Source organism: Canis aureus, chromosome 12 (genome assembly GCF_053574225.1).
Source record: "Canis aureus isolate CA01 chromosome 12, VMU_Caureus_v.1.0, whole genome shotgun sequence".
Classification (NCBI taxonomy): Eukaryota; Metazoa; Chordata; class Mammalia; order Carnivora; family Canidae; genus Canis; species Canis aureus.
Window position 1 is genome coordinate 35,245,606 of NC_135622.1, and position 24,511 is coordinate 35,270,116.

Sequence of the window (24,511 nt, forward strand, 5' to 3'; positions counted from 1 at the left end):
AATTGAAGATTAATGATGAAAGTTAAGAATAAATTCAGAGTCCACACTGCATAATTTTCTTATTGACTCATCTAGACTGTAGTGCCTTCTCTCTGTATATAGAAATAGTCATTGAAATCCTTCTCTTCAACGACATACTTAAATAGCATATTTGTTTCTGGGAATTTTATTAGTGTTAAATTAGTTCCCTTTGCTCTGTAGTCAGCAGCTTTTTTCAGCTTTTTTTAAGTTAAATATTAAATTCTAGGTACTGGACATTGAGTAGGGAGCAGGAAAAGAGAGTTCCCTCGCCCTTGTGGAACTTACTAGGATCTGGTTTATCATTACTTACTATGATTTACTTGACATCAAATTTTAAAATTACTTAAGTATTCAACTTCTCAAATTAAGTGAATATAAAGAAACCTGTGGCGCTAAGAATGTTCTATATCTTGACCTGGGTGGTAGTTACATGGGTGTATGTACATGTGTGTAGTTCCGTATTCTCATTAAGATTATTGCATTTTACTCATTATATTTCACTGTAAACTTTTTAAAATTAGATATGCATTGAAACCCTCCAGTGGTTCCCATCGCACCTAGAAAAACCATAGTTCTTTAAAAAGTATACAGTAATAAATTTTTGTTCAGATAATGTTAAATTCTGAAGCCGTGTTAATGTGTAAAAATTGTATTTAACAAAGAAGAATTAAAAACTTGAAAACTTACCTCATCTAACATTTTACTGATGCGATTTTTATGACATGAACTTTAAACTGTTCATTTTAAATAACTCTCAAAATATAGTATTGCTTGAAGGAATTTTATTTTTAAGTATTGGAACTTTTTAATTACAAACAAGTGTTAATACCATCAAAAGTAATTTCCTAAGATGGGTATAGAAAGATGCTGTTTTTTATTATTGGAGCCATCTTTATAGTAAAAATAAAGACATGCGGAATGTAAAGTGGGCAAAGAGAGTAGCGATGCATAAAGAAGGGGTGAGCAGGGATCCCTGGGTGGCGCAGCAGTTTGGCGCCTGCCTTTGGCCCAGGGCGTGATCCTGGAGACCCGGGATTGAATCCCACGTCGGGCTCCCCGTGCATGGAGCCTGCTTCTCCCTCTGCCTGTGTCTCTGGCTCTCTCTCTTTCTCTCTGTATGACTATCATAAATAAATAAAAAATTAAAAAAAAAAAAAAGGAAGGGGTGAGCATTTGATAATTTAGGATGAAATTCCATTCCTCTCCTATGTGGACTGGGAAAAGACTTCATTTTGCAGAGTCAAGACGAGTCGTTTGCACAGTCTGTACAGAGCAAGTGTAGAAAAGCCTGGGGGAATTTGGAATGAGGCCAAATTAAAGGCCTATTTGGTTCTACCTTGCTTAGCTCTTTTGCTGTTTCTTTCATTTCCTCTTTTCTTCTTTTAATCAAGACTGAGGTAGGCCAGGGAAGGAAATATGGGCATATGTAGGTTTCTTTGTCAACTTCCTTCCATATTTTCAGTCTCTATATTCTTGACCCCTTTATTCTCCAGAGTAGGGTTTCTCTTCAGCACTGTCAACATTTTAGGCTGGATAATTCTTTGTTCTGTGCAGTATCCTATGCATCATAGGATGTTTAACAGCATCCCTGGCCTCTACCCACTAGATGCCAGTACCTACATTGTAACAATCCCAGTGTCTCAAGACATCACCGTATACCTTCTGGAGAACAAAATTACCTTGATTAAGAGCCCTAGTTTAGGAATAAGCTAAATAAATAGCCAGTGACAGTTATGACAGTTACTAAGTGTGTTATCACCTCTGCTGCTCTTCTAATTTTGTTCCCTATCACAAATGACTTTCTTTCCCATGAAAGTAGAATGCTTAGAAAGTGTCATACCATTTTATTAGCTAAGACTTGCGTTCTGGATGGTAAAGAGAAAAGAGTCCAATGAAAATTGTGAATTTATAAATGTAATCAAGAGTTGATTTTCAGGGACGCCTGGGTGGCTTAGTGGTTGACTATCTGCTTTTGGCTCAGTATGATCCCGAGTACCAGGATCGAGTCGCAATTGGGCTCCCTGCATGGAGCCTGCTGCTCCCTCTGCCTGTTGTATCTCTGCCTCTGTGTGTGTGTGTGTCTCTCATGAATAAATAAATAAATAACATCTTTTAAAAAATTGATTTTCATTAGTTTGCTAGAATATCTTCCTCTTAAAATTATACAACTTTGAAAGGGAAAAAAGTTCTTTTGTTCTTTTCTACTGGAGTCTGGCTTAAATAAAGCTATTATTTTGGTAAAGCTTTTTCTGTATAGGATGTCTTATTGGCATCATATCGTTTTGAGAAATTCAACATATATGCTATTAAATATACAGGGTTTTTTGTGTTTTTTGATATGTTGTTGAGGACTTATTAAGGATTTCCTACGTATGAGAACTATTTTGAGGAATGGTTACATTTGGAGTTTTAAAGATCTGTTAATCCATTAAAAATGCTCAAAGAATATGAATAACTAATGTATAGAAAAGGAAATACAGATGACCTGTATGCATGTAAAAATGTTCAAATTCATGTAATTAAAACTATACTGAAATACCATTTTTTACCTAACATTAACAAATTCATTAAGAACTAAATTGTGTGTTTCCTCCCCACCCCTCACATCCATATGTTGAAGCCTTAACTCTCATTCAGTGTGACTTTAGAGGTAGGACTTTTAGGAAGTAATTAAGGTTAAATGAAGTCAGAGGGTTCTAGTCTGATAGGATTGGTGGCTTTATAAGTGGAAGAGAGAGTCTTTCTCTCCTCCCATGTGCATTTTTGGAGGTGAGGTTATCTGAGCACTCAGTGAGAGAAGGCTGTCTGCAAATCAGGAAGAGGCCTCCTAAGAACTTTACCATGCTAATACCCTGATCTCAGGAGTCTAGCCTCCTGCAATCTGAGAAAATAAATTTGTGTCAGAAACTCCATTTATGATATTTTATTAATGTAACATAAGCTGACTAATAGTATAAAATAGGATGTGGAAAAAATAAGTACTCATTATTGCTTACAGAAACATAAATTGGTATGGTCTCTATAAAAACATTTTGGCAATATCTAAAAATGTCAAGGGGTGCCTGGGTGGCCCAGTCGGTTAAGTGTCTGACTTACGATTTTGGCTCAGGTCACAGTCTCAGGGTCGTGATATCAAGCCTCATGTTGGGCTCATCCATGCTGGGTGTGGAGCCTGCTTAAGATTGTCTTTCTTCCTCTCCTCCTGCTTCTTCCCCCCACCCTCTCACCCGCATGCACGTGCTCTCTCTAAAAAAAATTAAAAAAAAAAAAAGTGTCAAATGTGTGTATGCTTTGACCTAGCAAATCTACTTCTAGGAAGTAATCTTATTCATATACTCAAAAAGTGGAAAGAGATACATATATAAGATTATATATTGGATGTTTGTAATAACAAAAGATTTGAAACAATAGCTAAGATTTATATAGCGCCCAAAATGGATTAGGAGTTTTAAGCTCTTTAGGTGTACTCATTTAATTCTCATGACCACCTTATGAAGTAGGGGATACAGAAACTTGAGGTTAAGCAAGTGTGTCACATTTATACATTGAGTAAGTGAAATGGATCAGGATTTGAATTCAAAGCAGTTGGCCTTTGTTTTTTTCCTGGACCCATATCACATCAGTAGGGAACTAGTAAAATAAAAGTATACAATTGTGTAAAAAAAAAAAAGAATTAGGTACAAAATGTCTTCAGAAGGATACTAAGGAAAACTGGCAACATTATTGACTGTGGCAGGGATAATTGGGCAACTCCAGCATAGATTTTGCACTGTATTCTTTTATACTTTAAAAATTTTGAGCCATGTGAGTAAATTGCCTAGTTTTAAAAAGTGTATATTATATCCCAAAATATTAATAAGTTATCTGTGAATATACATGTGTGTATAAATGGATGAGTAAACAAATGGGGGAAAGTAGATCAATCTCACATGCAGAAGAATTCCAAATAATTTATATAGATATTCTGCCTTCAAGGAGAAGGAACATTAACTCACCATTCCTTAAGAGTGGGCTGCACAGGGGTGCCTGGGTGGCTTCTTTGGAAAAAGTGGGCTGCACATAGTGACTGACTTCCAGAGGGTACTGTATTAGAGGCTCAAATGGAATAGCTTTGCAGTGAGAAACCTGACAAATGCTACCTTAGCTAGATAATCAAGGTCTACATAAATAACAACAAATCCTGTTGGGTTTAGGTACACTAAATATGATGTGATGAGAACGACACTTTACCTCTTCTTCCCCAAAACCCATATCTCCAATACAATGACAAAAACATCAATTAGATTTTAATGGTGGGGCATTCTACACAATACCTGGTGTTTAGTCAAGGTCATTAGAACCCAGCGAAGTCTGAGAAAACACTGTTACAGCCAAAAGAGGCCATGACAAAGAGACATGACAGTTAAAGGTAAGTATTCTGTGGGATCCTGGGACAGAAAAAGGTAATTGAGTAAAAGCTAAGGAAAATCTAAATAAAGTACTTTAGTTAATGATAATGTATCAGTATTAGTTCACTAATTGTAATTACCTTATTAATATATTAATATATTAATAATAGGGGAAACTAGGTGTGGGCTATATGGGATCTCTATGTACTATTGTCTCAATTTTTCTGTAACTCAAAAATTGTTTTTAAAAATAGTCTGTTTTTCAAACAGAATATGTATAATAAACATACTGAATTATATAAAAGTAAACTTGTAATTCAGGTGTCCATGTCTTACTCCACAGAGCTTAACCATAAACCTGGGGGAAGAGAGCCTTAGTATCATTTTTTAAGGTGATTCTATACACTAGAGTTGAGATATGGCTTAAGAATGATTCCTGCTTGAAAATCTTATTTCTGAATTTTTTAGAAAAGATTTCGTTTTATTTGAGAGAGAGAGCACAAGCAGGGGGGTAGAGAGGTAGGAGAGGAAGAGGGAGAAGCAGACTTCTCGTTGAGCAGGGAGCCCTATGCAGCCCTATGCAGCACTTGATCCCAGGATCCTGATCTCTTCAGCTGAGATTACCTGAGCTGAAGGCAGATGCATAACCGAATGAGCCACTGAGGTGCCCCTCTGAATTTTTAAAGATTATGACCTATATATTGAAATAATTAACATGGTTTTGCTTTTTTGTTTTTTGTGGGGGTTTTTCTCAGTATAATTGTTTAGATCTTTCAAAGTGTGTGCTCATTTATTTCCTTTGTTTTTTTTGTTGTTGTTGTTTTTTTGTTTTTTAAATTTATTCGTGAGAGACACAGAGAAAGAGAGGCAGAGACACAGGCAGAGGGAGAAGCAGGCTCCACGCAGGGAGCCCGACGTGAGACTTGATCCTGGATCTCCAGGATCACGCCCTGGGCTGAAGGCGGGGCTAAACCACTAAGCCACTGGGGCTGCCCTCTTTTTTTTAGATGTTTATTTTTAATATGCCCATGCCTTAAGACTTCATAATGTTTTTAAAACTTGGCTTTAGTTCTTCTCTGATGTTAGATGGCAATACTTAATACTCCTTTGCTTTTTTTTTTTCAGACCCTATTTTCTGTTGCTTCATTTTGTGCTCTCAATTTCAGATGATTCCTAAATATCCTACCAAATCACACTTATAAATCATAATTGTGAATAGCAGAAATCTGTTTTTTTTTTTAATTTTTATTTATTTATGATAGTCACAGAGAGAGAGAGAGAGAGAGGCAGAGACACAGGCAGAGGGAGAAGCAGGCTCCATGCACTGGGAGCCCGATGTGGGATTCGATCCCGGGTCTCCAGGATCGCGCCCTAGGCCGAAGGCAGGCGCCAAACCGCTGCGCCACCTAGGGATCCCCAGAAATCTGTTTTTTACAAGATATTTAGTACATTTTTCCCCTCTTGAAACTATGTATTTCTCAACCTATAGATGAATATAGTTTATGTAAACATTTGCTAGATTGGAAAATTACTTCTTTATCATCACTGAGGGTTTTCCAGCCTGGTACACAAATGCTTATTTTAAGTAAATATTCTTAGTACTCCCTATCATTCTTTATATTTGCTCTTCAGTTTCTTAATGCCAGTATGAATTCACTAGGTCATGTGTTTATCAAGAAGATTACTTAATATGTATTTTTTTTCTAAGCCACATGTTTTTTAATGTTTTTCTTCTCATTAATATATTTGTTTAGCTCTTTAGTTATTGGGACTCCTGGTTTGGTCAAAACAATACTAATGATCCATGTAATTTACCAAAGATAGATTTGAGAGATAATTATTCCTTGTTGTCTTGCTTTACATTTTCTTACTGAATAATCCAGACCCTGCTACCTCTTTCCTGACCAATAGCTGCAGCCTTTTTTAGGAGCTTGCTCTAGTCTCTTCCTGTTCTAGTCCCTACTACACATCAGCATTATGCTTTTAAGATGCAGATTTGACCATGTCACTCACTGCCTTTCTCTGGGATTCTTTTCGTCTCTCCCCCCTTAGATGTAAGATAATAAGAACCACTAGTATTTACTTATGACACTACTATTTTAGAGTATCAAGTAATTTAATTTTGGCCAGAGTCCTATAAAGCCAGTACTCCTGTTACTCCAAATTTATAGACAAGAAACAGCATAGGGAGGTTAAGCAGCTTATCTAATGAGCTGCTATAGTTAGTAGGTGGCAAAGCCTGAACCCCATTCTGTTGACTGAGCCCATGGGGCTCCTCTGTGCATTTTTGCCTTCTTTCTACTCAGCCCTCCTCTCATTCTTCAGTCATAGGGGTCCACTTAACTTTCTCCCATTAATGTATTTATGTATTTTCTCCACTTCAACCTTTATACTTTCACTTTCACTTTTTGCCCATGGAAACCTTGCTTCTCTTTTTATGATTCTCTACAGTTATCAATGTTAAAGTGATATTCCACATTCCTAATTACAGTTTTTTTCCCCTCTTCTAGAATTTTATCTGTTTTTCAATTTTGGCATTTCCCTTAGCATGTTATATTTTGTTTGATTTCCATCTTCCTAATAGATTATAAGATCCTGGGGAGGGGAGGGCGGCTTTACTTTACAAACCATGGGACCAATCCCTTGCACTTAGAAGACATGCAAAAAAAATGTGGAACTTTAAAAATGAGTTTTATTCATACAAATATATATTTTTAAGATTTTATGTATTTGAGAGAGAGTATGCACGAGCAGGGGGGAGGGGCAGAGGGAGGAGAAGCAAACTCCTACTGAGCAGGGAGCCCAACAAGGGGCTTGTGACCAGATGCTTAACTGACTGAGCCCCAGGTATTCCAGGATGGAATATGGAATCTTTTTTTATTAATACTAAAAAACTGTTGCAACTAATTTATGGAGACTTTTTACTCCTATTAGATGTTTTCTAATTTGATAATAAAATTTTATAAAATTTTAATTTCAAGCATTAAAATGTAATAAAAATACATTTTTTATTCTATATTTTACTTTTTTTTAATTTTTATTTATAATAGTCACACAGAGAGAGAGAGAGAGAGAGGCAGAGACATAGGCAGAGGGAGAAGCAGGCTCCATGCACTGGGAGCCCGACGTGGGACTCGATCCCGGGTCTCCAGGATCGCGCCCTGGGCCAAAGGCAGGCGCTAAACCGCTGTGCCACCCAGGGATCCCTATATTTTACTTTTCAATTGAAAATTATTATACTGTTAGATATATCTTTAAAGCATATTATAAAGTTTTGTGGTTTTTTGTGTTATTAATAACTCAACTGAAAGTAGAATTAATATAAAAAATTCTAAATATTTCTGTATTTTTCATTATTCAGGTTTAAAAATTCAACTCCAATTTCTAATTAAGTCATTGTTTTCATTTTTTAATTTAATATTTTCCAATAAAATTTAGACGTTTTTATATATATATGTGTGTGTGTGTGTGTGTGTGTATGAATTTTTAATGGAAACATTAAATTCAGAAGATAAGGCATTTCCACCTAAAACACATGCTATAAGATCCTAGATTCATGTTGGGAGTGGGCCACAAATTTTGCTGTTTTTTCCAGTGGGTAAAAAGAATACATGAGTAAGTAGTTGCATGATCAAATTGTTCATATCATAATACCAACCAGAGAGATTTCTTTTGAGTCCTCACAAAGAAGGGCTACCATATGAAGTAGGTGAACCATATCCTCAGCAACATCCCTGCAATAAACGCAGTTACAATTTAGTGTGACATACATATCAAGCCATTCAGTGTAGGCCAGTGACATGCTGTATAGTAGTACATTAAAGGATATTCTCTGAGGAGCCAATTAAGTCAATGAGGATATACAATTCTGAGATAAAAGAAATTTGAAATACCTACAGCAGTATTTCTCAAGGCACTGGTACTTTAGAAGAAGATGGTCTTGGTTTTGATTTAGAAATTAATTTTGTAAGGCCAGTACTTAAAATTTTCTCTTAAATAACTTTATTAACTGTAAAAACTTTTAGAGCTCACGCCTGCATATTGTAGTCCTTTGTATGACACCAAAAGTGTCAGCTCTGTAGTCACAAAGTGTAGAAGCCTTGAAATAATATATATAGAGCATGTGAACAGATCTGCAAATCTTCTGCTCTGGTCAAAGGTTTTTTAAAAAGAAAGTTACCGGGGCACCTGGGTGATGTAGTCAGTTAAGCATTTGACTCTTGATTTTGGCTCAGGTAATGATCTCAGGGTTCTGGGATTGAGCTCTGTGTCAGGCTCCATGGTTCAGAATCTGAGATTTTTCTCTCCTCTGTCTGGTTCTCCCGCTTGTATGCGCTTTCTCTCTCTCTCACAAATAAATAAATCTTAAGAACCCAAAACAGTAAAAAGAAAGTTACCATAAAAAATCATGTACTTGTAATTACAGAGAGTAAAAAAAGTATCAGATAAATGCTAGAAGCCCTAGGTGCATTTGTCAAAAATGTTGGAATTGATACTCCTGTGACTATAGTTTGAGAATTACTAATCTTCTAGGAGCATCATTCAGTAGAGTTTTCTGTGATGATGAAAGTGTTCTATATCTGCATAGTCCAAAATAATAGGCAAGTCAGTAGTTAAGGTGGTGATTAGGCACATGAAATGTGGCTAGAGTGACAGAGGAGCTGAACTTTTAATTTTATTTCATTTTAATTAATTTTAATTTGGCTAGTAGCTTTGGAGGAAGCTCGGTCTAGAGGACAGGAAAGACTGCTTATCTCAGGCTATGTAATATAGAGTAGCAGTTAAGTTCAAGATTATATTCTCCATCAATAACTGAATAAAGAAATCCTATACTTCTAAGAGATATATGCTTTAAGATGATAATTTAAGTTTATTGTTCTATTTTTCAATCTGAAAATTAAGGATACGTGGTTGCTCTTTTAGATATTAATAGAATTGTTAGCAGACAGTTTTAGGCTAAGAACTATGTGTAAAATTCTTTCAAAAGATTGAGACATTTACTCAAAAATAGAAGCCTTTGGCTATACTGATAAAGTGCTGTTTTCGTGTAGTTTCCAGAGTGTGGATTCTTTGGCATGTATGACAAAATTCTTCTCTTTCGCCATGACATGAACTCAGAAAATATTTTGCAGCTGATTACCTCAGCAGATGAAATACATGAAGGAGACCTAGTAGAAGTTGTTCTTTCAGGTAAGCAAATAGCTTCTTTTATTTTGTTGCCTTTTGTTTTTTTTTTTTCAAAGAACCCTATTTTTGGTACTATAGTTGCTTAACTTCTTTTATCTATAATGATAGTTACCATGTGAGTTTTACTTTCAGGAACATTATATCACAGATGAAAAAGTAGGAAAATAAGCCCTGAATTGTTTATTTGAATGTTACTAAGCTAAGGGAATTATCATTGGAACTGAAAGAGGAATATACTCTTTGAATCAAAGAAATAAAACAATTATACTGAAATTCAATTTCCTTTTCCCCATTTCTGTGAAGAGCATAAAAGAGAATTGGGGTTCAAAAAATAAAATCAGGAAAAAAAGGAGAAATAATAAAGATGTGGAAGAGGAAACTGCAGTACTGATGTTTCCCATGATTTCAATGTTGCTTCTTCCCCTGTGTGTTCTCAAGTGCACATTTTCTTACCTCCCTCATTTCCCCCCCACCCATTCTTGCCATTTGTTGTTCTTAGCTCCTTCTGTTTCTGATCTCATCCAACAGCAGATGGGCAGGATTGTTAGCAAGGAATGTAGAGGAACAAAGAATGTACCTAGTAGGCCTGCAGAACTTCTTGTTTGACAGGAAAGGAGAGAGGGAGAGAGAAAAGAGAGTGAGGGAAAGGAAGGAAAGCCAGCTAAGAGTCCAGACTTCTGCCACCATTTTTTCTACTTCTCAAACTCATCTTTGCAGCCTGTTCTTGAGATCCTCTCTACCAACACCTTTCCTTAGTCCTTGATCCTTTCCATTAATCTAGTCCCTACATTAATCATTCATCTGCACTACCACTCCAAGATGTATACGTTTCTCAATCCTTGTCTTCCTCTCCACTCCGGAAGAGTTTCACTCCTGTCCTCCCTGGAGGTAGTACTTATACCCATTCCTCCTGGACCCTTCATCAGGCCAGAGATATCCACTAATGACTTGCAGGTGGAGGTGAGAGGATATCTACTGGTATATGTATCTACTAGTGTTCAGTTGCTCACAAAGAGGAGGAGTGTCTCTTTTTCTTAACTATCAAGAACAGACAGCTTATGAACTGCGATCCTAAGTTAGAATTCAGAGAGTTTACCGTTAAGGTTAAGTTCCTCAGTTTCCACAGTTTTATGTGGGGTTCTTTGCCTTTTGTTTGTTTGTTTGTTTGTTTTTAACTTTAGTGTTATGTTTCCCAGTGTTATAAGTTAAACAGTTTCTAATTGTAGGAATAAACCTACCAACTATTTGTGTTCTTGTCAGTATGTAAATATGCTTTTAGAGGTTGAAATATCAACCTACAGACCTACTTTTGGAGCTCAAATTATTTGGAGTTGATGAACTTCCTAAAATAGTTTGAAAACCACAATATTAAATGCCAAAAACAGTTTATTTTTATGATAAATGAAGTTTTTAGAGAAAAAAAGATTTCGTATACTTTGACATCAACATTCTTAATCTCATTGCAATTACAGATACAGGTTTTATTTTGCTACTTTTCTTTTTAAAAGCTTTGGCCACAGTAGAAGATTTCCAGATTCGTCCACATACTCTATACGTACATTCTTATAAAGCTCCTACTTTTTGTGATTATTGTGGTGAGATGCTCTGGGGATTGGTACGTCAAGGACTGAAATGTGAAGGTATGTGTTCTAAGTTTTTGTATCATTTGAAATAGGATTTTGCATTTGCATTTTCTCATCATTAATGAAGGAATAAGATCATTGGTTGCTGAGTAGGTGATAACCAGAGCTTAGAATTGGACAGATCTAGTTGTTCTGAATTAGAGTTGCTGGGGGTAGGAGTCAGATGCACATTTCTGAGTCCTCTAAGTACTCTAAGGTGGAGAGTCAATGAAGATTTTCTGTATCTTCTGTAAAATATTTACAGAATATTTTAAGTTTTATTGGCTAATAGTCTCTGTCGCAACTACTCAACTGCTCTTGTGCCATGAAAGCTATATAAACAAGCTATAAAATAAATTACGAGTACTGAAATTCAGATTTCATATTACTTTTACAAGTCATGGGAGGAGTTTGGTAAACAGTGCACAGTTTGCTGAAGTGCTTTGAACTAGTTGTTTTCAAACTTTACCATGTGTCAGAATCACCTCGAGGACTTGTTAAAATATACTTTGCTGGGACCCATCCCCAGATTTTCTGATTCAGTTTGGGGTGGAGCCTAATAATTTGCATTGAGTTTTTTGGCTCCCATTTAGCTTGTCATCCAAGTTCGTAATTAGGATTACTGTTGCTGCCAGAAAAAATAAATAAAAGAAGCATCAATTTTTTATGTAACATGCTTATTATATATTAAAGTTTTTTAATCTATATTTTTACTTTTAAAATATATTTAGGCTGTGGATTAAATTATCACAAACGATGTGCTTTCAAGATTCCAAATAACTGTAGTGGAGTAAGAAAGAGACGTTTATCAAATGTATCTCTGCCAGGTCCTGGCCTCTCATTTCCAAGACTCCTACAGACTGATTATGTACCCCTTCCCACAGAAGAGGTATGTATTTTAAGGCAACAAAAAGGCATTTTACTACTTATTCATTGTATTTCTACAGTATATATGATATCATCCTAGAACATAAGTTATGTACTAAAGACTACTCACATTGGTACACTTAAGAAGCTTAAAATGTATTACTGGAGACAGAGTTTACTAGTAGTAATGAATTGCATTTTGTATACTTTGGGATCACATTATCACTTGGACCACTGCATTAGCCTCCTAACCGGTATTCGACTTCTGGTTCCCATACTTCACTTCATCTTACACACTACGGTCAGATCGTCTTATTTCACTATAGCTTAATACATAGCTCTATCTCGCTCTCCACTAGGAATCCTTTATATATTCTATGTTTCCAACAGCCCGTTCTTCTCCCCCCCTCCCCGCCCAGCAATCTGTTTTATTCAACATTCCCCAAGCACACCATTATTCCCTCTACCTTTGCTCTTATTGTGTCCCTTCTATATGCTGTTTCCAGATTTGGCTCAACAGCTAACTTTCCTGGATTTTCCCTTTACCTAGAAGTTATTTTATTTGCTGAATGGCAAACCACTTCTCAAACATCTCTAATGGTGTGTATAGCATTCTACCTTAATATCATAATGTCCTCCAGAAATTTATGATCTGTTTAGACAGTGCTCATGTCTTTGTGTGCCCTACCATGCCCAGCACAATACCTTGTACTAAGTAGGTGTTCAGTGATGAATGAAGGAGTGAGTGAACCCATTGCCCCTACAATATTCCAATGAGATATCTTAGTAGTTCTTTACATAATGAGACAGTAGAGACTCAATAGTGATAACTTGACTCAAGTCACAGAGCAAATTGGTAAGCAATATTAGAATTAAACCCAGATATTATTTTTAAATCAGTGATTTTTTCCCTAATATATTGTACCTCTAAAGAGTAGAACAGTAGATCAGGGAAGAAAGAAATAACTCCTTTGTTCATTTGCTAGTCCTTAAAATGATCTTCGACCATAGATTGCAATCTCATCATTTAGTTGCTTCTGTAACCCCTTTGGTTTTCCATAAATTAATGGCAAATTCAAGCCTTTGGGCTATTGTCTTGATATCGTAGCCACAATATTTTGTTATACTGAGGCATCAGAATAAAAGCTTCTGAAGTTCTTTCACAAGAATCCCATATTTCCATGTTGTTTGTTTAGCCTTAATGTAAGATGTTTAATTTAGAAAAAAAAAAAAAAAGAGTGCCATTGTATAAGGAACTGAGAGCAAAGAGTTATTATAAACATATGCAAGAGCTTGGGGAAAGACTGGTAATTGAAAAGTTAGTGCATTTTATAGATGAATTGCACAGGAAACTTAGTTAGGAATGGGGTCCCTGGGATAGATACGTTGTAAGAGTTCTACCAATGATGCTGGGTTGCCAGTTACCCCAGAGGAGTGATACTAGTTTAGGAAATAGCAGGACAGAACAGATAATAAGGTGTCAAGTTTAAGTCATTAGTTTACATTTTATCCTGAAGATTAAAATTCTTTAGAGAAGTAGAAGAAGTAGAGTGACATGTTTGAATTGGTTAAATTGTGCAGAGTATTTCAGAACAAGGAGAAATTGTAGAGTGGAACATACCTCAGAAAGGTTGTTTTTATCAGTCCAATTAGGCAGTCTCAAAAGGGAAAAAGGCATAGTAAGAGAAGGGCTCATGGAGGAAAATCAGAGGGAAGGGAGAGTGGGAAAAGAGGACACTCTAAAGGAATAGAGGAGACAGCAATGAGGAAATGAGTGCAACTTTGAAAATGAACCAGAGTTAGAGAAGAACTAACTACAAATGGCCACACGGTGAGAGCCTCCTAAGTTTTTCGTGCCAAGCTTCATGCTGGATGCTTTACTTGTCTTTTCTCATGTAATCCTCACCACAGTCCTGGAAGGTATGACAGTTGTTATCCTGATTTCATAGATAAGGAATGAGGAAGAAAAGTTTCTGAGTAGTCAAGATAATTAACCTTTTTTTCCTTGTGACCACTGACAACTGAGATAAGCTTGAAAAAAGACCAGTTGGGAGAAACTTCTGAATCTGACTCTGAGGTTGTCATCATTTATATGTAAGAAGACAATTTCTGTTATAGGATTAAAGTCAGTCTGAAGGGAAGCAAGTAAAGAGAGGGAGGAGCACAAGAAGATAGGCTGTTCACTGAATTTGGTTACAACGGGACCACTGAGGCAGGGGAGACCAGAATTGAATGATGGCTCTTTGGAGATGAGAGAAAGAGGAATGTTCCTAGCAGTACATTTGGGCAAATGCCTGAGGGGCCAGGACAGGACAGAATCAAGGTAAAAAGAAACTGTTGGGCTAAGTGTGTGCATAAAAGTGGAGGTGTTTTTTTCACTGAATAATATTCCAAAGTCAAATATGTGTAATTAGGGAATTGCCCCCTTAAATGCTTTTATTGCCTTTATTATTACATTTAATTGAGTTGGCAACATTGTTAGAAAGTTTTTTGAGCAAATGTTCACTTCAAATATTAGCTGAAACTCATACTGTGAAAATAATTGGATTACTTTTAGAGAACTTCTGGCTACACATTAATAAATAAAAATTTAAGTAGTAGTTTGTAAAGAGGGGCCATTAGAGCAAGGCAGGAGAACTTTCACTCAACTCTAGGTACTCTACTCTATCAGTGTTCCATTTTCACCAAATGCTCTAGGTGATTTTTTCAAAGAACCTTATTTTGGTGCTATAGTTGCTTAACTTCTTTTATCTATAATGATGGTTACCATGTGAGTTTTACTTTCAGGAACATTATATCACAGATGAAAAAGTAGGAAAATAAGCCCTGAATTGTTTATTTGAATGTTACTAAGCTAAGGGAATTATCATTGGAACTGAAAGAGGAATATACTCTTTGAATCAAAGAAATAAAACAATTATACTGAAATTCAATTTTCTTTTCCCCATTTCTGTGAAGAGCATAAAAGAGAATTGGGGTTCAAAAAATAAAATCAGGAAAAAAAGGAGAAATAATAAAGATGTGGAAGAGGAAACTGCAGTACTGATGTTTCCCATGATTTCAATGTTGCTTCTTCCCCTGTGTGTTCTCAAGTGCACATTTTACCAGTATCCTCCTTCTCCAGATTCTGGTTCAGTCTTCCATACCTTTCTTGCCTTCCTCACTCCACAGAGTGATAAGCCACAATCACTGATAAGATTGTGTATACCTAGGTGTGTTTAGATGGGGAAAAGATTAAGAATCACTGGACTTCCATGTAGAAGACATAGGGCCAAGTCTTGATTTTGATACTAGCACTTAGTAATATGCATCCTTTTGAGCCTATTTTTTCATATTTAAAATAAATTACTACACAAGTAGGTGTAGTAATTAGGTGGCTGCTCCAACCACAGTCCCCTGCGTAGTTCCTAGCACACATGCTTTTTGTATCATGTTCCTGATATCCAATCCCAGGAGAACCTGACAAAAGACAGTCAGTCGCTAGCTGGACATTGGCATATGAAGAGATCTGTTATGAAAGGTTTTCCTTTTGGGGTATCCTATATATTTGATGACTTGGCAAATCAGTCTTATTCTGTCTTGTATGTTTAAACATAAAAGAGACAAACCAAAAGTGGTAGAAGCAGGAGCAAGAGAAGCAGAGTGTTGAGAATAGAGAGCCAGGGATGCACAAAAGCCTACATCTGTTTCTGGTTCTCGTTGGATTCTGTATTAGCTTTGCAGGATCACTGTGGCGTACCTTTTGCTGAAAGTGCTCTGTACCAGGCTGCCTGGCAGGCGGGTCAGCCAGACTACAGCGAGAGATCTTGGGAAGCTGAAGCAAGCAAGTTTGGTTTGGGTTTAAACATTCTTTATGTACTTTTCTTAAACTGCTTCATAATTTGCTTTAGAACATTTGTGGAGACACATTAGTGAAAAACCATCCATCAGAAACTGTATTTGTGTTTTTTTTTATAATGTTCTCCTCCATTTGTATGCCCTTTTCTTTTTTTTCCTTTCCGTCTTCCTGCTTTCTTCCAAAAAGCCTTTTTTTGCTTCTCCCTTCATTCTTTCATATACTTTCTGTTCCTTGGTTTCTTCTGGCTTCTTTTGCTTTTATTGGTTGAACATCTCAATGTAGAATGATTCAACTTCCCTGGGCTACAGATATTACTAGTTATGGAAGGCTTATGAAAGATCTCAGGATCTCATTTCTGACACTGAAGATGCAAGCAGCTACAGCAAAATCTGCATCATCCAGATGGGAGTTGGTATTCTGTGCTTGAGAACATAGACTATATTCATTTTTGTTTCTGTGATATAAAGTGTAGGGTCTGGTCTATAATATAATCAGTAAAGGTTGAATGAATGTGATGGGCCATATTAAACTGGCCTATAATTTAATTTGATCATTTCCTTTGTATATGTAGAAAAGATCATAGTTATAAGTATCTAGTTATCCTTCAGGTTACGCAAAAATTTTTAATCAATAACTTTAATTTTCCTTTTTGTTCATCTGGGGCGAAAAGCCCAAATAACTAGAAAGTACTTAAATCAAGGAACCTCCTAAAGCATAAGTACTGGGGGTAAAGTTGTCTTAATTTGTATCTGCCATTTTTTATATCATCATCATTAGACTTCAGTCTTTAACACATATTTTAGTATTTATAAAAATAACTTTGCAAAACCAGGACATGTTTTAAAATATTTTCAGACATCATGTTCAGTAATTCAACATGAACAATAATAACACTTTCCGAATTTATTTTTCTTGTGATTAATTTCTTGGTAACGTTTTTCAAGGGATCCAAATATGTCACAAATTCATTTTAAGACTTTTATTTGTAAAATGCTATATGTGCCTGACAAATAATAGTTCATCAGTGGATATACATATTGGTTTTTTTAGGTATATTTTTTATTGGAGTTTGATTTGCCAACATAGAGTATAACACCCAGTGCTCATCCCATCCAGTGCCCCCCTCAGTGCCTGTCACCCAGTCACCTCATCCCCCCGCCCACCTCCCCTTCCCCTACCCCTTGTTCGTTTCCCAGTTAGGAATCTCTCATGTTCTGTCACCCTCTCCGATTTTTCCCACTCATTTTGTCTCCTTTCCCCTATAATCCCTTTCACTATTTTTTATATTCCTCATATGAGTGAAACCATATTATGATTGTCCTTCTCCGATTGACTTACTTCACTCAGCATAATACCCTCTAGTTTCATCCACGTTGAAGCGAATGGTGGGTATTCATTGTTTCTAATGGCTGAGTAATATTCCATTGTATATACAGACCACATCTTCTTTATCCATTCATCTTTTGATGGACACCAAGGTTCCTTCCACAGTTTGGCTATTGTGGACATTGCTGCTATATAAACATTGCGGTGCAGGTGTCTCGGCTTTTCACTGCTTCTGTATCTTTGGGGTAAATCCCCAGCAGTGCTGGGTCGTAGGGCAGCTCTATTTTTAACTCTTTGAGGAACCTCCACACAGTTTTCCAGAGTGAATGTACCAGTTCACATTCCCACCAACAGTGCAAGAGGGTTCCCCTTTCTCCACATCCTCTCCAAAATTTGGTGTTTCCTGTCACCATTCTCATTGGTGTGAGGTGGTATCTCATTGTGTTTTTGATTTGTATTTCCCTGATGGCAAGTGATGAGCATTTTCTCCTGTGCTTGTTGGCCACGTGTATGTCTTCCTCTGAAATTTCTGTTCATGTCTTTTGCCCATTTCATGATTGGATTGTTTGTTTCTTTGCTGTTGAGTTTAATAAGTTCTTTATAGATCTTGGATACTAACCTTTTGTCTGACATGTCATTTGCACATATCTTTTCCCATTCTGTAGGTTGTCTTTTAGTTTTGTTGACTGTTTCTTTTGATGTGCAGAAGCTTTTTATCTTTTATCTTGATTAAGTCCCAATTGTTCATTTTTGCTTTTGTTTCCCTTGCCTTCGTAGATGTATCTTGCACGAAGTTCCTGTGGTCAAGTTCAAAAAGGGTGTTGCCTGTGTTCTCCTCTAGGATGTTGGTGGATTCTTGTCTGATATTTAGATCTTTCATCCGTTTTGAGTTTATCTTTGTGTGTGGTGAAAGAGGGTGGTCTAGTTTCATTCTTCTGCATGTGGATGTCCAGTTTTCCCAGCACCATTTATTGAAGAGAGTGTCTTTTTTCCAGTGGATAGTCTTTCCTCCTTTGTCGAATGTTACTTGACCATAGAGTTGAGGGCCCATATCTGGGTTCTGTATTCTGTTCCATTGGTCTGTGTGTCTGTTGTGTCACTGTTGTGCCAGTACTACTGTCTTGATGACCACAGCTTTGTAGTACAACTTGAAATCCGGCATTGTGATGCCCCCGGCTCTGGTTTTCTTTTTCAGTATTCTCCTGGTATTCGGGGTCTTTTCCGATTCCAAACAAATCTTAAGATTATTTGTTCCAACTCTCTGAAGAAAGTCCATGGTATTTTGATAGGGATTTCATTGAACGTGTAAATTGCCCTGGGTAGCATAGACATTTTCACATATTAATTCTTCCAATCCATGAGTATGGAATATTTTTCCATCTCTTTGTGTCTTCCTCAATTTCTTTCAGAAGTGTTCTGTAGTTTTTAGGGTATAGATCCTTTACCTCTTTGGTTAGGTTTATGCCTAGGTATCTTATGCTTTTGGGTGCAAATCTTTTTTTTTTTTATTTTATTTTTTTAATTTTTATTTATTTATGATAGTCACAGAGAGAAAGAGAGAGAGAGAGAGAGAGAGGCAGAGACACAGGCAGAGGGAGAAGCAGACTCCATGCACTGGGAGCCCGACGTGGGATTCGATCCCGGGTCTCCAGGATTGCGCCCTGGGCCAAAGGCAGGCGCTAAACCGCTGCGCCACCCAGGGTTCCCTTTTGGGTGCAATTCTAAGTGGGATTGACTCCTTAATTTCTCTTTCTTTAGTCTTATTGTTAGTGTATAGAAATGCCACAGATTTTTGGGCATTGATTTTGTATCCTGCCACACTGCCGAATTGCTTTAGGAGTTCTGGTAATTTTGGGGTGGAGTCTTTTGGGTTTTCTACGTACAGTATCCTGTCATCTGAGAAGAGGAAGACTTTGACTTCTTCATGGGCCATGTGAATGCCTTTTATTTCTTTTTGTTGTCTGATTGCTGAGGCTAGGACTTCTAGTACTATGTTGAATAGCAGTGGTGAGAGTGGACATCCCTGTCGTGTTCCTGATCTTAGGGTAAAGGCTCTCAGTTTTTCCCCATTAAGAATGATATTTGCTGTGGTCTTTTGGTAGATGGCTTTTAAGATGCTGAGGAACGTTTCCTCTATCCCTACACTCTGAAGAGTTTTGATCAGGAATGGATGCTGTATTTTGTCAAATGTTTTCTCTGCATCTATTGAGAGGATCATATTGTGAAGATGAAAAAAATTTTTAGCATAAATAATAGCAAAATATCTGTACTATTCACATTCAAGTGTTGGTAAGTTAAGCTCCCAGAGGAAATTGCTGAGATGTACATTTTTAGATATTTGGCTTCAGTGTTCAAAATAAATGACTTGTGGTTAAGTCTTGCTCTTAATACTTTATTTTTAATATTAACTTATGAAAATTACTTCTGTTTTAGTCACATGTTCACCAAGAACCAAGTAAGAGAATTCCTTCTTGGAGTGGTCGCCCAATCTGGATGGAAAAGATGGTAATGTGCAGAGTAAAAGTTCCACACACATTTGCTGTTCATTCTTACACCCGTCCCACAATATGTCAGTACTGCAAGCGGTTACTGAAAGGTCTCTTTCGCCAAGGAATGCAGTGTAAAGGTAAGATTGGATGTTTTTTTCTTTTCTTTTTTTTCTTTCTTTTTTACATTTTATTTATTTATTCATGAGAGACACAGAGTGGCAGAGATATAGGCAGAAGGAGGAGCAGACTCCATGCAGGGAGCCCGATGTGGGACTTGATCCCAGGACCGCAGGATCATGCCCTGAGCCAAAGGCATATGCTCAACCGCTGAGACACCCAGGCATCCCAAGATTGGATGTTTTTCTTAAGTACAATTCATATGTTAGCAAATTTGGTTCAAAATATTTGTATTTCAGAAGTGTTAGGCAAAGAAATTGGTTCCCTAGTTGTTAACTTAAAAAAGATAATACATACAAATATGCATGTACATACTTATTTATTAACAACTGTTCTTTGCAGAATGTGTACTATGTACCAACAATTACGCTGTAGGAAAGTTAGAATGTAAAGAGAAAAACTAGAATTTGGATTTATAAGGTATGGTTGCTTAACATGAACCAATATAGTATGGTTAGTAAGCAGATATTTCAGTTAAGTCTTTCTGATTCAAACCCAGATGCTACCCAAAATATAAAATAATATTTTCCTCTTTCCATTAAATATTCATACACACAAACATATTACAGAAGTTTTGTTGTTTTCTTTTTTAAGATTGTATTTATTTGAGAGACAGGGCATGAGCAGGGGAGACAAGGCAGAGGGAAAGGGAGAAGCAGACTCAACTTGCTACTGAGCAGGGAGCTCGATGTGAGGCTCAGTCCCAAGACCCTGGATCATGACCTGAGCCGAAGGCAGACGCTTAACCTGCTGAGCCACCCAGGCACCCTGAGTTTTATTGTTTTTGTTTTTAATTCTGTAGCTAGGAGAGCTATAGTAAAACTGTTACTCCAGAGAAGAATTGTACTAAAGTAGGAAGAATATAGTAGAAGCCCCTGGAATTGTGATAGGGATTATCCATATTTGGATATGAAACAGTATTGTATACTAATATTCTAGAAACACCTCTTAATGAACCAGGTTTTTAATAGAATAGAATATTTTTCCTTTGGTTGTGTAATGATTTTATGCATTTTAAGATGATTTTATCTTTTTGTCTCATATCTTCTTCACAACCATGCTGTACTGAAGACGAAAGTAGAGTTTAAAATGTCTTAGTAATTACTGAGCCAGTGTGCTGTATAAATAGCCTGTCTATAATCCTGTGTACTTATTTTTTATGTGATTATTTTAACAATTCTTAATATCCTACTTTTTACAAGTAGATGTAGTTGAGGAATTGAATTACCTATTTTTATCTAAATAAAACATTAGAGCTGAGGTCTTTGCAACTATAAATACAGAACCAAATAATTGTACGTAAATTTAACTTACGTATATAGAAAACTTCTCTTGCCCATATATGGCAACATAGGAGAACATCAAATAGAGAATGAGTTGTGCCTTTGTTGCCAGGTATTTAATAACTATCAGGCAGGCATAATTAAATGTTGACATTTTATTTCAGCAGCTTACTTTTGAATATGAATTAATATATAAATTAATACTTTAAAATATCAACACTAAAGTGTATTGGCAAGCAGCCACTAAGGAATGTTTTGGGAAAGAACATTAATAACAGATGTGTAAATTCTAGCCAATAAGATAATCTTAGTAAAGGTTATAAATAGTGCTGCTCTGTTGAACAGAACAGAAATATTCTAAAATGATATGCAGAGCAGTACGGCATCTTATAGAGGACCTAAAATAAATATGTGGATTAATGAATTTTGAAATAAAGTCAGTTCTGCCACTGGGTTATTGGTTTAATTTCTTAGAACTCTAAAAGAATAATGTTTGTGTTTATATTGGTTCAGAAAGTAGCTTATATTGGTTCAGAAATACATTTTTATAGCTAAGCTATTTTAATTATTAGTCAAAAACAATCACTTATTTTAGTGTTTACTCTATTTTTATAATATGAATTAAGATACTTAAAAAGGAGTATTTGGGTGGCTCAATTGCTTCAGTGTTTGCCTTCAGCCTCAGGTCATGATCTTAGGGGTCCTGGGATCAATCCCCACATTGGGCTCCCTGCTCAGCAAGGAGTCTCCCTCTCCCTCCACCCCACCTCTTGTATGTTTTCTCTTAAATAAAATCTTAAAAAAAAAAGTAAAAGTCATTTTCATTCACCTTGTCAAGCTAAAAACGAAAAAAATAATATAGTTAAAACATTTAAACTGAATCATTTGAGGAAAACAAAGTTCCAAAGAGCAGTATTCATTCATTCACCTGTTTATTTTCTTCTGTGAAAATTAAAACTCAAGGCAGCTTGAAAGCATATATAAAATACAAGAAAACATAAACAAGTCAATAAAAACATGAGAAGGCAGGAGGGCACTTGATGTAAGCAGCACTGGGTATTACATGCAACTGACAAAATGCAACTGACAAATCATTAAATTCTACTCTTGAAACTAATCCACTATATGTTAACTAACTTGAATTTAAATAAAATCTTAAAAAAGGGAACAAAACCATTGGTAGGAGTACAGAGAAATAAAAATGCCTGCCATTTGAACATACTTGCTCAGGCAGGCCACAATCTGGCTGTACATTTTCAAAGGGAAAACAAATCTTGTTATTGTCACAATTTGTAAAACCTCATGAGAATAAGAAGTACACCAATTATTTAAGATATATGGGATATATTAATAGTAATATTATATATCAATTTTTCTAGGGCATTTCACTTACAAAGACAAGTTTTGTCACCCTCCAATTTTTTTTAAATTTTTTTTTTTTTAAGATTTATTTATTCATTCATGATAGACATAGAGAGAGGCGCAGAGACACAGGCAGAGGGAGAAGCAGGCTCCACGCCGGGAGCCCGACATGGGACTCGATCCCGGGACTCCAGGATCGCGCCAAACCGCTGAGCCACCCAGGGATCCCCAAATTTTTAATCATGAGACTTTTTCTTATAATGACCTTTACCTTATGCCATTGGTATGATACCCAGAATTTTCTTGAATTATAAGGATTACAAAATCATTCTGAGTCAGGACTTAAAATCATTTTTATCCAAATATTGCTGGTAGATGTATTTCTAAGATGGAAGGTAGTAGTAGACGGTAGTTACAGGAGTGGGTCTCAATTTTGGTGTCACCTAAAAAATACTTACTAAAATACACTCCCAGAGCTGCTGATATAATAGGTTTGGGGTGGGGCAGAAGAGTTTGCATTTCTAACAAGGTCTTAATAATGCTGATGCTGCTGGTCTAGGAACCACAGTTTGAGAACCACTGATTTACACAGTAGTATTGAACACGTTGCACCTGACACTCATCTGCAGCGCTGTCAACTCTGATGTTCTTGCAGGCTAAAGAAAACTGTGCATAAAGGTGGGAAATCTTGTGCATGAGCAGCTTAGTCCTTCCTTATAAGGCTGTATGGGAAAGCCCTTGCTAATTCCTAATTGAAGCTTGTAGAGTCTCCGTCTCTTCCGCATATGCACCAGGCCCTAATAATTAGGGACTGAAAGTAAGTGCTTGACATATGTTGGAAAAGTAGTCAGCCTGAGAAACTCTTAAAGGGAATGTGGAAAGATGAATGTGAGGCTAAGGGAAGGAAACATGGAGCTCTCAGCAACATTTTGACAATGTGTCTATCAAACGAATAGTTTTAGCTTCATTATAGAGATAAAAAAACTGACCATTGGTAGAAATGGGGAAGATGGTGGCAGAGTAGGAGGAATCCAGGTTCATTCATCCCAAGAATACAATTAGATAGCTATCAAAGCATCCTAAATATCCCAGAAATCTACTTGAAGACGGGCAGAACAAACTCCACAATTACGTGTAGAGAGAGGCCACAATAAAGAAGGTAGGAAGTGCAGGACATTGTTTACAGGAGAAATGGGTCCTGGCTGCTGCAGAGGGGAGGGAGCCATGGTCATAGAGAAGGGCAAGAGAAGAGCACTCAGGGGAATGCACAGGAGAATGTTTCCCCATCCACTGGCTTGGAAAGCAAGGTGGGCTAAATTTTGTGAGTTCTTGTAGGCAGAGGGACTTCATGTCCAAAGTTTTAAGTGTCAGTGGACTGGGCTCCAAGAGTCTAGAGGCATCAAAGAATCTAGAGGCATCGAGTCTGCTCTTGGAGAAAAGGGCAGGCAAACAACCCCAGGGACAGTGTGGAAACAATGATTTGAGGAGTGCCTGGGGCACACAGTGGGGAGATTATTTCCTGTTCTCAGGTCAGTCAGAGAAAGACAAATACCATATGATTTTATGCAAGTGGAATTTAAGAAAAAAAACCAGCAAAGGGGACAAAAAAGAGAAACTAAGAAACAGACTCTTAACTAAGAACAAACTGATGGTTACTAGAGGTAGGTGGGGGGATGGGTGAAATAGGTAATGGGGATTAAGGAGTACACTTTGAGCACCAGGGTTATATGGAAGTGTTGAATCACTATGTTGCACACTTGAAACTCACATTACACTATGTTAACTAGTTGGAATTTAAATTAAAACTTAAAAAAAATAAGAAACTGAGCCCTGAGGAGTTAAATACCTATTAAGAGGTGGCATCAGAATTTGAAACAAGACCTTTATTCCCAAACCTGAGTTCTGAGTAAAGGCAAACTTTAAAAAGTCTCTAACCGTATCTGATACTGCC

General features: G+C 36.7%; 1 protein-coding gene across 2 annotated transcripts in view; it reads left to right on the plus strand.

Annotated features, from left to right (window-relative positions):
- PRKD3 (protein kinase D3) overlaps positions 1-24,511 on the plus strand; it is an 88,678-nt gene that overhangs the window by 31,956 nt on the left and 32,211 nt on the right. For both annotated transcript variants that reach the window (XM_077843593.1, XM_077843594.1), the window contains 4 exons: positions 9,461-9,599; positions 11,105-11,236; positions 11,950-12,107; positions 19,683-19,875. In XM_077843593.1, coding sequence (XP_077699719.1) covers positions 9,461-9,599; positions 11,105-11,236; positions 11,950-12,107; positions 19,683-19,875 — 622 coding nt within the window. The remainder of the gene's footprint in view (positions 1-9,460; positions 9,600-11,104; positions 11,237-11,949; positions 12,108-19,682; positions 19,876-24,511) is intronic.